At 39.4% G+C, this 18,046-nt stretch overlaps 1 protein-coding gene across 1 annotated transcript in view; it reads right to left on the bottom strand.

Annotated features, from left to right (window-relative positions):
- The window catches only part of AKAP6 (A kinase (PRKA) anchor protein 6), a 232,497-nt gene that overhangs the window by 147,936 nt on the left and 66,515 nt on the right, over nt 1–18,046 (bottom strand). The window contains 1 exon segment of the mRNA XM_009886945.1: nt 15,502–15,624. Coding sequence (XP_009885247.1) covers nt 15,502–15,624 — 123 coding nt within the window.

Here is an 18,046-nt window from a genome sequence, read left to right as displayed (position 1 = left end):
TTAATGTCATCCCTAGCACTACAGCATATATAATGTAGTTTACAAGCTGCAACAACTAAAATTTCCTTATGAAGTTCTCTGCACTTTTCCCAGTCATCGTGCACCTATATATAAATATCAACTGTTCTCATTTAGCAAGAAAGGACAAGCGAGGCAGGAATCATGCAGTTTTATTAAAGCTCCACGACTGCAAATAAACAGGAATAAAGACTCCAAAAGTGTAAGTGCAAAGCCCCAGGAGCGTTATCTGCTGTTGACTGCATGCTGCAAAGGAGCCCAGCCTTCACAAAGTGAAGCTGTCCCCCAGTTTTAGGAAACTGATTGATCCATCGAGCAGCGATACTGCAGAACCTCCACGGGGAAGAAAACACCACCTCCCGTTCTGTATACCAGGCTCCGAACACACTAAAACTAAAACGCTTTTTGAGCATATGATCAACTCTCTCAGCTTATTTGTCTGTACAACTGGGGATGACAAAAATTATTTGAAAAAAATATTTATTTGAAGTTCCCCTGAGGATTTATTTTATGGCTGTAGATACTTAAATTTAGGAAACTTCTGTTGAGTAGGTATCCTACAGTAGGTACATATCAAGCTCTGATATGCAATCTTTCACTGTTTTGCAACCCTCTGTTCTCAGCAAATCCTTGTAATTTGGTAAAACACAACCAGGGTCTTGACTAGTAAGGACAGTCAACTACGAAATATTTTTGTTTCCAGAGGCACACAGCCTTGTATAAGCATGTATTTTTTTACGTCATGTGTCCAACTAATTATTTCCAGTGTACTTTGTGCCTCTGACACACAAATAAGCAAGTAGGTACCATGTGAACCTACAATGTATACATAAATATAGATTAGTTTAAACGACGCAGCAGTTGACACCTATTGACAGATTAAAATACTGTATTAAAAGAAATATTTTGATTTTCTCAGTCAATCATACTATGAGCATGTGTGGTGTACTTGGTATCACTGAGACCTAATTTTCTTGAGGTTCATTTTTATGTGTTTAAATAAGTGAGAAAAATATCACTGCTTCTAAGGCATTTATTTTTTAGAGCAATGCTACAGATAATTAAAATTATCTAAGTAACCTATGATTTTAGAATTTGAAATTGAAACCTTAATTTAAAATTTCCTAATATTCATTTGCATTTTCGGAGAAAACCCCAATATTACTAAAAATATAGACTTCTATACTTAGGTACAGTTGAATGTATATTTTGGCTAAGAATGTAGCACTTTTAATTATAACACTCAATGTGACAAATATAATTCAATTATGAAATTTAGAGCGATGGGAAAAGTCTCTGGTAGAAAAGAAATTAGATTCTTTGACTGAAACAATCCAGGAAGGATAACCAAACTCTGACAAATATTATCAGCAATGTTAAGTTTTGGATAGGGAGACAGTTTCAACACACAGTAAAGTTCTAAGAAAATGGAGCAACAAACGTGTGTCACTTATTTATTAAGTATATGCTATATACCAATAACTGCCAAGAAAAAAAAATGCTGAAAATTTGAATATATTTTTTAAATTACCACATTTCATTTGTCTTAAAGGGAATACGACATAGAACAGTTCCTGAAAATTTATTCTTATATTCTTAATATACAGTTACTTTTGCAACTGTATTGTTCCTGGCACTGTTACCTCCCAAAAGCTTGCTATGACAAAATACCAAGATATAAAGTACTGGATTAAACTTTTGGCAATGGAAAGAAAAGAGTCTATTTTTTTTTTTTTTTTTTTTTTTGAGGAGGAGTTCTGACCACAAAGAAAGTCTCTGTTTGGTCACTGCCTAGTATTTACGTACTCGAGTTAGTAACCTAATAAGCCATGTAATGATGTAGTGGTATTTTCATACTCCTGCACGCTACCTACCAATGACATTCAGAAAATAAAAAAAATAACTACCTTGTAAGCTACCCTTATATTAAAATGGAAACAGTCATATATTTAGCATTCTAACGACATAATACTAAATACATAATTAATTGGTCAATGGTTATATAAAATGGATATTCATATGCAATTTGCACACGGAAAAAGATGCTATCTTATATGAAATAGTGTGTTTCACACATTACATCTACAAATATGTCATCAAACTATTTCACCTTTTAACAGTTGGAAAATACTTTGTTTAGGAAAGCCTCAGATTTTTCATCAGTGATCTAAAACCAACTTAGTACTACAAGTCACTAGAACATGTTTTCCTGGGAATTAAATGTTACGTGTGAAATAGTTCCAGTCAATGACTCCTGTTTTCCGCAAAACCTAGGTGTCTATAAAGAATTTTGTAAATTTTTTTTCTTTTCTTTTCAGCTGTGCTTCTAGCTGAGTGACACTCCACCTGTAAACCAGAACAGAAGCACTACAGAAATGTTTTTACAACTCCATAGTCAAGGTTGATTTGTGCAAGTTTATCATTCGTTTAAACACAATATAACTGAACATTCTGAGTTCAAAATGTTTAGTAATGAGATAATTATAGCAACCCCAGGAATGATTTTACCTTCTGAACACTGATAGGTATTCACCACCTTTCACTTGATCTGAAAGTACTTTTTGCCTGGGAGGATCAAGCGTATTTATGAAGAGACAAACTGGTGGGAGTTTAGTGAAGAGAAAACAAAATATTTCTTAAGGTGGAAATGGTAGAAGATTGTAAGAAATAACCAAGACTGACTAAATGATGACTAAGATAAAAGGGCATTATTATCTACTTATATTCTATGAATCTGAACACCAAGCACAAAGAAGACTTATTAGCATCGGACAGTATCAGAGTGTATAGTAGATGGGACTAATGGAATCAAATTAAGAAAGAGAAAATTTAAGATAAATACCAGTGAAATTTCCCCTGAAAGTCAGATCTATTAGATTGTGTAATAATCTCCTAAGGGAAACAGTGAAAGCCCCGATCCCTTGAGACCTTTAAATTTAGACTGGATAAAAATGTAGGAGTAAGGACTGCAATGTAATGGGCTGACAGAGCAGCAGCTGAAGTCTTTCACATGCCACGGAATTTGTGACAGGCCAGCAAAACTACACACAAAGGGGCAAGCTCTACCCCAGCAGTCCTACAGTAATTCATACTTTCGTAAAACCACCTCACCTCAGTATTAGGTAAACAATGTTTTTTCCCTGTTACCTCTTAAACACGAATAGTACAATCTTTCTCACATGAAATACTTCAGATCCCCCAATTTCTGTTTCTCATTCCTTGTTGTGTTTGTCATCTCTTAGGTAATTTAGCCAAGTTTTGAATGCCGAATTTTAGATGTGGCATAAAGGATAGTTAGCCCAACTCTCCAGGAAGCCTATTTTGCAGATTTAGTTTAGAAGGCATATTTTTGCAGATATTTTGTATTTGAAACTCATGTAAATTCTTCTGCTGCCAACTCTAATTTGTTTTTTGTGTTTCACTACAGAAATTTAGCTTTGATTTTGTCTGTCTAAACATTTTATGTTGTTAAAAAAAAAAGTTAACATGAGGATTTCTAAATTGAATCTCAATTTGTTTCTTATGAAGAGACAATGAGGGATGGAAGAACACAGGCAGGAAAGCACGTGGGCAAAATGGCTATACAATGAAACAATTACTAAGTCACCATAAGCACGGTGAACTGCACATCCAGTCCACCATATAAAACTGTCCTTGATCATTTCTTGTCTTTGTGAGATACTCAGGACATAAATCTGCAGAATTCACAGTCTTCTGACTCCTTTTTCTATCAAGAGGACATTTGTCTGGCTGATCTTATACGTTTCTAAGTATGCTGCTTCTATCTGGAGATCCACCACACCCGAAAGCTATTTCATCAAAATATGCCTAAGTTGTCTTGTCCTACCACATGCAGAAAAAAGCCAACCAAGAGAAAAGAGCTTTCCAACCCAAGAGCAAATTCATGGGGCACAGCAGCCTTGCCAAATAGGGAGCTACCAAAGGAGAAAAAACATATACATACATATTATTTAAATATAAATTGACTAACTTACAGACGAAAAAGCACTCACTGACACTAAATAACACTACGTAGTTTTAGAACAATCCTTGAAGGATTTCAATTCTGTTAAAACTTTAGGGGAATATGAGGGAGACATAATTTGCTTTTTATATACGTACAGATATAAGGTTTTATGCAATTTAAAGGTGAACTAAAATACCTTCTTAGCAAAATATATCTAATAAACTGAGATCCCAAGTTCATCTGTAGAATTAAGAAATTAAAAAAATAAGACCATAGGAGATGCGAAGAAAAACATTTACCAATCAAGACCTCCATTCATGCCCTGAATTTTCTATATTTCTGCTGAAGCTTTGGCATTGCAAACACCAAAAAACAGACAGCAATTGTATTACTTCTAGTGCTTAAATTGTGAACAATATTATGCCTCTGAGAGACATTGCATAGAACCGTGGGAGTGGACCATAACTCTGGGCAGGTAAGTAAAAGCAAATATAGTTTAAATGTTGCTGAAAGTGTGCTTGTTTGTCCTTTGAGATCCTGGCATTATATTCTTTTAATGATTTCCAGTCTCAGAATTTCACTTTCAAAAGCAAATTATAGACTACATCTGTGTTGATCATACCAGCATACTAAAATTTCAGGCAATAGCATACATTTTAACAGACATAAAAATTACAATTAACAGAGTTCCTACATAAGTATTATGCAATTTATTAATTAAATAAGCATTACTTTCAAATCAAAATTTTAAAGGTGTTTCAACAGTTGTTATGATAAATTAGTATAAAGAGCATGACCAAGTTGTCATTCAAAGACCGATTATTCTGCAATTGCTATAAAGCTTCGAAATCAGAACTTATGTGAAATACTTTTTCACTGAAATTTCCCGATCAAGTTAGTTTAAAACATTTTATAATGGCAGTTTGGTTTCATTATATTATTATAGGCACTGAATCCCATGCATGCAAACAATTTCTTCTGCAGGCCAGGCACACAATGAACCCAACTATGTAAATCTGAGGTGGTAGTAAAGAGAAGAAAAGCAGTCCTGGGAAGGTTTGTGCCAATCAAAAACCAAAGTAAATGCCATACCCTTTTTGTTCTTCACAGCTGTACAAAGTACCTACACAAGGTTAGGTATCTACAAATTTGGAAGACGGGTTTTGAAAAAAGTAGTACTCTTAACGGTATTCAAGCCATTCAGTCTCTGGGAAAATTATTAAGAAATTATTGCCTATGCTACAGGCTTGCACAAAATAAGCCTCCTGAGTGAGACTGTATGGTCATAGCTGGTAGCAACAGTATGGGAGGACAACAGATGGACAGTCCTTTCCTTCATTAAAAAACACACATAGTAATAACAGATCTCCATCACAACAGATCTCCTACTTCTGTGATGCTGGGAGCATAAACATGGCCCGCTCCTCCTTACAAGGAAAAGATATGTGCCAGCTCTTCTTCATTTCATGACCTTATGGGAAACAATTTTAGATCAAGTGCAGTATTTCTGTATCGGTCAGGACAACAGTATTGTGATTAGCAGGATATATACCTGAATTTTCTCTTATATACCTGATTTTTCTCTTATTTAGTCACCAAAAAATCGCTGAAATTCAAAAAACCAGTCCAAACAGTTTAGAAACCTCTATTTTTCCCACTGCCAGCAACCATACAATCTCTGACCCCAGACTATAACACAGGTACAAACAAATATATCAAATGACAGCAACATTTCCATTTGATGTTCTCAGGCACTTTAACTCAAGAAACAGAAAAACTTACATAGAGGTTATTGGATTTACAGATTTTAAAAGCTGAATGATATTCAAAACTGACAATATACATGCATTCCCTTTGTTTAAGGTTGATGTCTTACTTCCTATTACGTCCTTCATTTGCCTGTGTGATTTGAAATCTGCTGGGTTTAGTCTGTATGTCGGATACGAATGTTCTGCAGACTGCTTCCCATATAGAAGGACATATATTCAAGAATCCATGCATACCCAAAATACCTTTCAAGATAACAGCATAAAATTCAGAAGTTCGAACTAACAATAGCCTAAACAAATTCAAAGCAAAGTCCTTAGAGATGCAAGAGATTAGTCCACTTATCCACCATCATCCTGCATACACTACTGCGTATTTTGAGGAAAAAATCTAAATTGGCTGTCACAGACATTGGAAATGCCCATATGGCAAAAGCACGGTACATAACTTAGCCATTTCAGAGGCTTTAATACCTTTAATAAAATTACTGTTACCACCGCTACCACAAAGACAGACGGTAGATTAGCCCAAGGCATGTGTATTTAACCTTATTTTCAATGAGAACAGGTATTTAATTCTTCTCTAAACCGACATTTTTCAGAAAATGAGGTTTTCCAGGGAGACGAGAATGATCTTTTTTTCAGACATAGCAGACCTGTTACAAACAGATGGATCAGTTTTCATGAGGTATCACAGAAGCATCATTACTTCACCAATACAATTTCTTAAACGTGAAAATACAATCTATTTTCTGTATGAAAGCATTTGCTGTTTACAGCTAAGAAAGTGCTGAGCCATGATGTGGCCAGAAACATTTACGCTGGACACAGGAAAATTCTTATTTCATTTCTCTTTAGATAATAAAACTCTCAAAACTCCCATATCTTAAGACTTTTGTTTTAGAATGGAGATGACATCTAAACTTCCTACACAGAAGAGAAATAAATGCTAGTGTGAATCAACTTGTATATTTTGTTTTGAAATAACAGTGATATTTTCTCTATGATATTTTTAAGACTGTAGCATGTAAAATAAATACAGTGACTAAGAAGGTTAATATAATGGAACAAATCCTGGGCTAAAAAGCACTTCAATGTGGCACAAAGCTTGCAACTAAATTGAGGTAAAAATTACAGACAGGGATCACAGAATTTATTAGAAATGAAAACCAAGAAATTCTTATTCGTGAAAATTACCGTTTAGCATATCCAAACAACACTTTGTACAGCAATTACTCCATGCAATCCTAGCCACTTGTACTTTCTCCAGAACAGTATCTGCTATTCTAGTTTCAACTAAACAGAACATATATTTTTGCCTAAAAAACCCAACAAACAAATAACCCTGGTGTGAACAATTAATTATTTTCGAGGAGGCCATCCTCCTCCATTCTTTCTAGAAGTGACAAACAATTCCTCTTTGTGCTATGAGGAGAAACAGGAAACGACCACCTGTCATCTTTTCTAAACATATTTTATATCCACAGTTACAATGAGAATAAAGTGAAACACTGGGAGCAGCCCTGCGGAGAAAGACTAGGTGGTACTGGTGGATGAAAAGCTGGACATGAACTTGCAATGTGCACTTGCAGCCCAGAAGGCCAACCATATCCTGGGCTGCATCAAAAGCATGGCCAGCAGGTTCAGGGAGGTGATTCTCCCCCTTTACTCTGCTCAGGTGAGACCACACCTGGAGTGGCTTGGCAACTTCATCCATCAGTTCCCTTAGGACCCATGGCTGAATCTCATCAGGTCCCATGGACTTGTGCACCTTCAGGTTCCTCAACTGGTCCCAAATCTGGTCTTCTCTGACAGTGGGCAGTTCCTCATTCTCCCAGTCCCTGCCTTAGCCTTCTGCGACATGGGCGGTGTGGCTAGAGCACTTGCCAGTGAAGACTGAGGCAAGAATAGTCGTTGAGTACCTCAGCGTTCTCCATATCCTGGATGACCAGGTCTCCCGTTTCCTTCCTGAGTGAGCCCACATTTTCCCTAGTTGTCCTTTTGTCACTGACATACCTATAGAAGCTTTTCTTGTTGCCCTTGATGTCCCTGGCCAGATTTAATTCTATCTGGGCTTTAGCTTTCCTAACCTGATCCCTGGCTGCTCGGACAATTTCTCTGTATTCCTCCCAGGATACCTGTCCTTGCTTCCATCCACTGTAGGCTTCCTTTTTGAGTTTGAGTTTGTCCAGGAACACCTTGTTCATCCATGCAGATCTCCTTACATTTTTTGTCCAACTTCCTCTTTGCTGATACATCACTCCTGAGCTTGGAGGAGGTGATCCTTGAATATTAGCTAGCTTTTTTGGGCCCCTCTTCCCTCCAGGCCTTTATCCCATGGTACTCTGCCAAGCAGATCCCTCAAGAGGCCAAAGTCTGCTCTCCTGAAGTCCATGGTAGCAAGTTTACTGTGCACCATCTCATGGTCAATGCAGCCAGGGCTGCCCTTGAGCTTCACATTCCCCACCAGCCCCTTGTTGCTCCTGAGAACAAGGTCCAGCATAGCACCTCTCCTCATTGGCTCCTCCATCACTTGGAGAAGGAAGTTACCATCAACGCATTCCAGGAACCTCCTGTATTGCTTATGCCCTTCTGTGCTCTCCCTCCAACAGGTATCAGGGTGGTTGAAGTCCCTCATGAGGACCAGGGCTTGTGAACATGAGACTATTCCTATCTGTCTATAGAGGACCTCATCCGCTCAGTCCTCCTAGTTGGGTGGACTGTAGCAGATCCCCACTGTAACATCACCTGTCCCTGCCCTCTCTTTAATTCTAACCCATAAGTTCTTGGTCAGCTCCTCATCCATCTCCAGGTGGAGCTCCCTACACTCCAGCTGGTCATTGACAGAGAGGGCTACACCTCCACCCTGTCTCCCCTGAAGAGCTTGTATCCTTCCATTCCAACACTCCAGTCATAGGAGCCATCCCACCACATCTCCGTGATGCCAGTAAGATCATAGCCCTGCAGGGATGTGCACATCTCTAACTCCTCTGGTTTATTCCCTATGCTGCATGTTTGCATAGAGGCATTTAAGTTGGGCCCCTGATGAAGCTAACTTACTACCTTGAGTGACTAGTATTCTGCTGCATTGCATGCCAGGTGCTCTCCTGTTGATCTGCAACCCTTCTACAGTCTCTGAGCATCTATTACTGGCATTGGCATCATACTGGTAGGAGGGGGATGGATTGAGGTTCCCCTCTCCTGGGAACTCTAGTTTAAAGCCCTCTTCATCAGCTTTGCAAGCCTCTGACTGAAGATGCTCTTCCCGTTCTCTGACAAGTAGACCCCATCAGGCCCCATCAGACCAGGTTTCTCACGGCGAGTTCCATGGTCTAAGAAGCCAAAACCCCGGCTGTGGCACCAGCCCTGTACCCATTTGTTGATTTGCCAGATTTGCCTAGCCCTATCAACCCCCTTCCCTTTGACCAGGAGGACTGATGAATAAGCTAACTGCACCCCAGAGTCCCTGACCGCCACTCCCAGGGCTCTATAATCCTTCCTGATGTTCCTCAAGCTCTTTCTGGCTGTGTCACTGATGCCCATGTGAAACAACAGCAGTGAATAACAGAGAACCATAGGAGGCTTGGTTGTCTCTCGGCTACATCCCTGATATGAGCCCCCAGTAAGCAGCACACCTCTCTAGAGTGCATCAGGTCGGCAAATGGCTGCCTCTGTACCTCTCAGAAGAACGTCACCTACTACTAATCACCCATCGCTTTTTCTTAGTTGTGCTGGTTGTTATACAGGGAGCAGATCGGGTAGCCTTACTCAGCTCCAGCACCTCTCCTGATGCAATAGGTCTTTCCTCTTCACTCTGCAGAGCTGTGAAGCAGTTCTGCACGGGCACCTCAGGCTTCAGAGGAAGTCTCTTCTTCCTGATAGTCTTTGCTGTCACAAGCTTCCATTCTCCCATGTTACTGGTCCCCATCACTTCTGAGTGTGCCAGCGTGGGAGTTTTTGGCTTTTTAGCCATGGGCTGTTGATCAACTGCAAACTGCACTTGGAACGAGCTATCTATCTCCTCCTTCTCAGTCTCCCTGATGTTACGCAGCCTTCCCACTGCCTCCAGCTCAGCCACCTGCTGCAGGAGGTCCTCCACCTGGGCCCACATTTTGCAGGCAGGTGTGCTGCCTATCCCTGCCTCAGGAGACAGGTCTAGGCACCTCCTGCAGTCTGATGTCTGCACTGCAGCCTAAGAAAGATGGGGACAAACTTTTTAGCAGGGCCTGTTGCAATAGGACAAGAGGTAAGGGTTTTAATCTAAAAGAGGATAGATTTAGACTAGATATCAGGAAGAAACTTTTTACAGTGAGGGTAGTGAAATACAGGAACAGGGCACCCAGAGAGGTGGTAGATGCCCCATCCCTGGAAACATACAAGGTCAGGTTGGATGGGGCTCTGAGCAACCTGATCTAGTTGAAGATGTCCCTGCTCACTGCAGGGGGAGTTGGACTAGGTGGCATTTGAAGGTCCCTTCCAACCCAAACTATGCTGTGATTGTCTGATTTGCGCTACTCCAAATTGCAAACTTAAATGTATGCAGGCTACAGCCACTGCAAAAGGCAACAGCCGCTTTGAAAGAAAGTACACCATCATGGGAACCTCTCACCATTCTTTAGCTGGTTTTGAAGAAAAAATACAAAAACTATCATTTCTCTCTCTATATATATATATAGATCTTGTATGTTCCCTGTACTCAAGATTTCAGAATTTTAATCTTACAAAAATTCTGAAGAGTAAGATTGTTAGGACAAAAATGCCTGTTCCCAATTTCTAAGATGACTTTTCCTTAACTAATTTTATCTCCACTGAAAAATACTGTTTGTCAACATCTACTAATATTGCAAGAAGGATTTTAAAAGTTCCATCAAATAAATTTAAAATAAGGTACCTTGCATTTGTAGGCTTCCATTTAAAAGTCTTGTATTATCCAGCTCTAAGTATGACACTAGACACAAGAACAGCTTTGGCCAAAAGACCTAGGAGCACACCACACTAAGATGCACAACTAGGAGTTGTGCAGCAACAAGAAAACAGAGTACTGTGCTAACAACAAAGGGAAAAGTTAAGACTACAGAACTAAAAGTCCCAGCCCTCAGCAAATATATATAGTGCCTTCCGTCTAAAGCTTTTGCTCAGTGAGTCTTCACATTTCCTCATTTGGTAGCTTACTTCTTTACTGTGCTAAAACAACGTATCTTTTTCGGTCAGGGACAAAAAGCAGTAAAATATCTATTTTAGCACACTAAAATGGTCAAGAGCAACATGGTGAATTCTTATTTGTTGAGCTTGTAAGAAAGTCTGTTTGGTTTCACAAGCACAGCAGTACCATCTAGACAGATGCTTTTAGCTCATAAGCTGCCTTCAGGATACTGTTTTGATGAGGACTGATTTGCATACCACCAAGTCTATGCTTAGAGTCTGCTTGTAGCTGATTTAGATCAGGGTGCCAATGGGCAAGAATCAGCATAACAGAAAAGAAGAGCTACAAAAGATAAAGCAAACCAGAAACCATTTTCAGAAATACCCGTTTGGTAAGGTCAATGAAGCTATCTTTTCATTAGAAAGTGACTTGAGCCTAACAGTTCACAAAATTCAAAACCTTTCTCACTTTCTTCACTAGTAGGGCTGATTGAGGCCTTTGTGGCAAAGTAGATTTCTGCTGAAAAACACCCCTGTTTTATGAAAATATATGAGTGTTTTCAACACCTGCCAGCTTGGGTGGCTGCCTGCAGAGGTGCCAGAAGTTCAAGTGGTGGCAGCTCCACGTCAGCCCTCCCACATGAAGGGGAAGCACACAACTCCCAAATCAGTTTCACCTATGCTACTCAGTTGTGAAGACCCATAAAACTGAAAGAATAATTTCAGTCACCATTCCAGGGGTCTCTGAGAGCATTTTCATTCATAGCTTCATGCTTTGGTGTTATCTAAAATGAAGCATACAGCAACTTCTGTTCTGCAGAAAATCAGAGAGCTGGGGTTTAAAATTTGCAAGAAAACTGTCCTCCAAGCTGAAGATTGTCTATTTTGGCACACATTCCAGATGTAGACTACCTTTCAATTTGTTGAAAAAATTCATACTCTTTACCAAACCGTATGGTTACTCATAATGCCAAAATCTGTGCAGTTTAAGTTGTAACTGTGATTTAAGAATGAAATTCCAATTTGTTCTACAGTTAATAATTATAATTGCGGTGTATTTGGCTATCAGAGCTGTGCCTGTGTGCACACACAGTGCACTTAGTCATGAATTCTCTAGGTGGCCCAGGAACTCCCCAGCTAGTCTCTACACAGATGACATAATGGGCTAATTGGGAACAATGGACCAACTTGAGGAGAGGCTGCCTTCCACTTTCACAACATAGTGCTTCACTAATTATTTCAGAAGCTGTCCAGGTGGGACCTTCAGATGGTGACAGAGATGCCCACAGACAGCTCTTGCTGCCCCAAGAGCAATAGACAGACACTATTCATGTGCTTCAAAGTGCTGATTAACATCCTGGGTGGACAGTCTTGCCAGCCCAGGTATAAGAATTAACTAGAACAATAGTTTGGAGAGTTCCACCAATTTAAGCTGAAGATGTCATGCAAGGATGCTTGTAATGGAGACTTGTATTGCCATCCTGTTCAAGAGATTTGACTCCTCACGTGAGCATTAGCTTATGCAAAGATTCTAATAAGCTGATCTTGTAGGTTTCTTGTGGTGGTTTTTTTTTAATAAACGCACTCTCTTTGTCTGTGCCACGCCACTTCTCAAAATGTCAAAGATGTAGAAAAGCGAGGCTGAGTGAGAAAAGACTTTAAAATTCAATCCTTTATCAGCAATGTAAATGGGACCCTAAAATGACAGTCAAGAATTTTACATACTGAAAAATTTGGATGATGTTCACAACCTTATACCTGTCCTCTCTGCAAGACTTTTCCCAGCCAATAATGAGAAATGGAACAAGTACATTTTTCTGTTTTCCTGCTCCTATATTTTCTCTTCTTAGATTTTGACAGCAGAGATTTAATTCATGAATGCAAAATATTCTCTCTTTATGGCACTAATTTTGTTATTGCAACAAACATATTTCCAAGAAAACAATATCACAGGTGGTGAAATTGATCATTTGTGCCAAAGGCTAAGGCCTTGTCTCTACTACTAAAAATAAAAATACTAATCTGCACCAAGTTTTCACTCCTCCTACGACCAGAAAATCTGCACCAGTGAGGAATCATAGTTATGAGGTTTGCAGCGCAGATGCAGTATATAGAAAAGGACCAACACATTTTCTTTGTTTTCAGGTTAGTTTGCTACCAGTGTCTGTACTATGAACCCCGAAGTCTGGAACCTAAACCTATAAAGTACTAGCGCCCCTTTACTTCAGCAAATTTTAGGTGATTCTGATGGCATGTATAACCTGACTGGCAAAAGAAGAAAATGAGCAGTGTAAGTACCCTCACAAAGACCTTGATCACCATTGTCTTACAATGCTCACCCAAGGGAAATTTTAACATTGAGCTTAATGTGAATTGAAGTTCATATACTTCTGTTTAAACACAGATTAAGATTTCTGACAGACAAATGCCACTGAAAAGCTGACAATCTAATTAATACAAAGGACTATCTTCCCCACTATAAAAATGCTCTGTATTTTAATAGTTCAATTCTGCTGTGTAGAAATGAATATGATAGCATATGATAGTTTTCTGAAATCCAAAAAGAAAAGTCATGGTTACTTTGTTCAGGTTGCGCAATGATTTTTTCACTGACTATATATGCCATAAAAATAATTATAATGTCATCAAATCGAAATTGAACTGTTCTTTTACTTCTTCACAGAAGTAAAGAAAAAAATCACCTTGGTTCATAACACAGTCAGCCTGAAACATACAAAGATCTTCTTACCTTAAATATATGCAGATAAACAGAGTACAGCTGGGAGCCTAAGTACTTACAGGGGAAAGTGAAGTCGTACAGGTGCCCACATACTCATCTATCCTGACTACCTCTAGCAATGAAGGAGTTGCCTCTGGCTACTACTCCACATCACAGTCTGATAGATGGTTTTGGTCTCACCTTGCACAGAACCACAAGGCAAAGCTGGAAGTCATTTGCCTGCAGTAAAGCTACCGTGCTCCTCCTCATGAAAGAAAGGGAATAAGAAACTGACTGTGACACAGGCTCAGCCTGGTGATTGCCCCGTTCCTGGAATATGTTTCTTTTTATCCAGTCAAGAGTGAAAATTGCAATTCTACTCATAAAAACTCATCTCTCCAAAAGTTTCATGCTGCAGAATAAGAGGAAAACAAATTGAAATGACCAATGCCTTTTCGGAGGTCTGATCTCCAGATGTACTCTGTGTCTTCAGAGCACTTTTAAACATAATGGGAATCATGGGACCAAGTGTGCACAGTAAAAGGCAAAAATCAAAACTCTGCCAAAGAATCCACAACCTGCAATGTAAGTTAAAAATGCAGTGTCTTCATACTGGATTTGACAGACTACCACAATGCACACTTAATCTTCTGGCTGCCTGTAGGTGCTACTACAACAAAAACACTGAAGAACAAAAGACACAAAAGTGTTTTCTGTATAGCTGAACTTCTGAAGACAGTTTTCAGTCTGCTCCTAATTGTATATGTGGTTAACGTATACTTAATTAATTTAATAATGGTCATTCCAGTATTACGGTAGGGATTAGGATGACAATTTTTCCTGTAATGCATCATGTGACTTCCTGGAACTGTCAAATCATTTTTCACCATCAGATTATCAGAGACTGGAAATGAGACTGAGCTTTGGGGGTTGATGCTCTTATTGTGGGTTCATCTAATGCTCTACTTTATCTAGTTGGGGTGTCTAGCTCATTGGCTCAGAATAGTGCTATCACCAGGTTTTCTTCCAATTCAGACTGGCAAGAATCTAAGATTTTGGAAGAGGGAAAGGGAATTTCTTGGCTTAATTTTCTATTCTTTTTTTTTCCTTTTTACCAAATTGAGTAGTTTACTTATTAAGATACCTACTCATTGATCAGAATGGATTGACCTATATTCTCTACCTACAGCGCAAAATTTTGCTTTTGAGAAATTAATACCTGATTTAATTCAGGTCTTTGTTTCACCTCCTCATAACCAGAAACAGCTCTTGGAAGAATTCAGTTAAAGTCTCATGAGGTTTATCAAATATTTCTCAATCTATAATTCTACTCTGTAATATATTCAGAAGATTATTCATCCAAGTGTTTTCTACTTCCACCCAACGTTTTAGCTTTTTGCACAAGAACAAGGTTAGTAACAGTTGTATTAATTACATGACATAAATGCATATCAAGTAAATGATTGAAATAATTATTTCAAATATTTTATTTAAATGACTCTGTACTATGTTAAAACTATGGGAGAAAGAGTAAGAGTTCCTTACTAGAACGAGTTTTGTTAACGTTACAGTGTAGTAAAAATCCTAGAATGATCAGCAGAAAAAACATTACCCTTTCCCCTTTTGCTATTGCCATTTTCTTTCAGTTTGGAGATAATTTCTGAATTGCAATGTAATTCTAGCTTTTAATTTAATTTTTCAAAAGCTATCAGTACATATTTCAAATACAGAAAATAATTTCTTGCTATTTTCATTAAAATAAACTGTAATGCTGCAAATCTTACATTAAAATATAGATGCACACTAGTAATTAAAAAATAATAATCAAATAAAAAGCACAGCAGAACACTTCAATTACTGATAGTAATCATCGTATAATCTTGTCCTACCAAGTGTGTCTCCAGGTACAGTTTAAGGCTGTCTGTCTCTGCTTTAGGAGGAGTCCAATTCTCTGTTGTTTCCATGGCTTCATTTAACCAGTGAATGAATTCATCGAGCTTGCTTACAAACCCCTTACCAGATAAGAAAAAAAGAAAGAACAAGAAAAGCATATTTGTTAGTAAAATGGCAATCTGAAAAATGTATGCTCTATTATTTTTTTTTTAAGACAGGAGAGTATTGTGCAGTAAAATTTTGCCTTTTACAAGCATGCAATGAAAAAAACAATTAGCAAGTGGCCTTCCATTAAATGAGGAGCAGAATTGTATTTCTGGGGATAATCTAAGGTGATGTTTTGGGACAGGACAATGTGAGGTCCATATGACTGTGATGAAATGGAAAAAACAGCAAAGTTTTAGAAGATATGAGGGAGATACATAAAAAGCTGCATATAGATTAGAATTAAAATTGAGCTGAAGACCTTGCACTGGGCAGACTGGGTGTAGCATGAGCATTGTTGGTTGAAAAATCGCTGAATAAAGCTGCATTAACAACGTATACATCAGTAGACCGAGGGAAGAAACTACTTGTCAGAACTTAGGTCTTGTGATTCCTGTTTTGGTTCACAGGATGAGACTCAGAGAGAAGAAATCAAACAGTAGGTGAGACAGAATATATAGCATTTAATATAAATATTGCTGATTGCATATGAGCCACACAGATGGTGCTGAGAAGACAGGAGCTCCTGCTTCTCAGGAGCACCATTTATTTCAAGATTAGTACCAATTATATTGTCTGATTAAAAATAGTGCCCCTGAATTTACATGATTGGATGATACTATAGGCACATACTGAGTACAGATAATTTTACCGAAGTCTTATCCACCACAAAGAAAGAGAGTAAATGGAATAAACTGACCGTAATGTTTATAAGCACCCTGAAAATTAACTCTGAAGAGGAATGTCCATCTATTACAAGCATCATAAGACTAGATTAAGTTAAGTCTAATACTGGTTATATTATTAGCTATTAACTATGAATTTTGCAGCACGGTACAAATTTTAATTTCCAGTTGGATAACAATTCTGCATACACGCTCAGTATTTCACTCTCACCGCTTTATTTATGGGATGATTTCTGGTAATTATTACTCCATTTAGATAGCTAAAAGCAAGCTACGCGTAACACTTTTAAAGATTCCTGAGTGACTCAGGAGCCCAAATCCCTTCTCCGAAGTGGCGCATGAAACTGGAATTCTAAATGAGACAGAAACAGGAGTCTGAGCAGTTGGTGCACAGCTGCGTTACGCAAGGAAATGCAATGCTAATAATCCAGACCAAGCAGAGCCACACTTCCTTCAAAATTCATGGTAGCAGAGTCATTTTGGCCCAACGCTGTGCCAAGAAACAGGGTCCAATAATCAACTCCTGGTTACCAGCTGAAGTGGCAGTGATTCTGAACCAAAGCCAGCCTCTGGCAGGACACTCCAGTGCATACTGCAGGCATGACCGCACTCACTGAGGCACTCTGAAGACTTTGGTTTAATTATTATTATTTTTCACTTGAGCCCCTACAAGTCTTCAAGACGAGGAGACTATTGCCATCTCTATTCATGGAATCCACTGTATCTCAAAGCATTGCTAGGAAGAAAACTGTTATTCCGAGTATTTCATTGCAGGCTGTTTATCAGGACATTCCAGATAGGGGGAAGGAAAACAGCAAAAACAACCCAGCGGACACAGTGACCAAGATGACGTGCCTCCACTCTGGGGCAAGCAATGAAGGTAGCTGCGTCTCCTCTGTCCCGCAGCAGGTCATGCCACATGGGCTATGTTCCCTACGTCAAGCCATAGGACAGAGGAGGGGCAAAATGTTCCCCTGGCTCCGTTGCTTGCTTTCTTCCAGCTCGCGGTGGAGCATAAGAGATGCCAGACTGGCAGAAGAGTGGGATACGTGAGCTGAGGGGGAGAGGAGCAGGAGGAGTAAAGTCCTTCTAGTCCCTCCAATAAATCTCTGCCTGCATTTTAGCAACGTGCTGTCCTTGAGAGACAAGGTGATATGGTAAGCACAAAAAAATGAAGAAAGGCTCTCTCTTGTATATGCGTCATGTATTTTACGGAGACAGACACGTATAACATCTGCCCGCAGTACTTTATGTCTGTATGCCTTCAAAAGGGTGCTCAGAAACATTGCAGGCTCACACCAGTACAAAAAGCGACTACCAGCAACCTAGTTACTTCTGCCCTCTCACAAAAGGTGTCTGTGGTTTCACATCTTCACGCTGATACTTGGAAGCTCCCAAGCCAAGCCGCAGGATCCAGCAGCCTGGCGCCTTTCCCCTTGCCGCGCAGCCAAGGCGGGCCACAGGCCCGAGCAGGCCCCGGTGGGCGCAGGGAATGCCTGGGGGCTGGCTTGGGGGCCTGGGAGAAAAAAATACAGATACAGTCTCCTACAGAACCAGGGTGGGCCAAGTTACCTGAGGAAAAAAAGAGGTAAGGCTGCAAGCGCCAGTGCCGCCCGGCACCTTCGGCTGACGGCTGGGGTCACGGCGCCTG

Source organism: Charadrius vociferus, unplaced genomic scaffold (genome assembly GCF_000708025.1).
Source record: "Charadrius vociferus isolate BGI_N301 unplaced genomic scaffold, ASM70802v2 scaffold14, whole genome shotgun sequence".
Lineage (NCBI taxonomy): Eukaryota > Metazoa > Chordata > Aves > Charadriiformes > Charadriidae > Charadrius > Charadrius vociferus.
The sequence above is the reverse complement of the archived record's forward strand: the minus strand, read 5'-3'. Positions and strand labels throughout refer to the sequence as shown.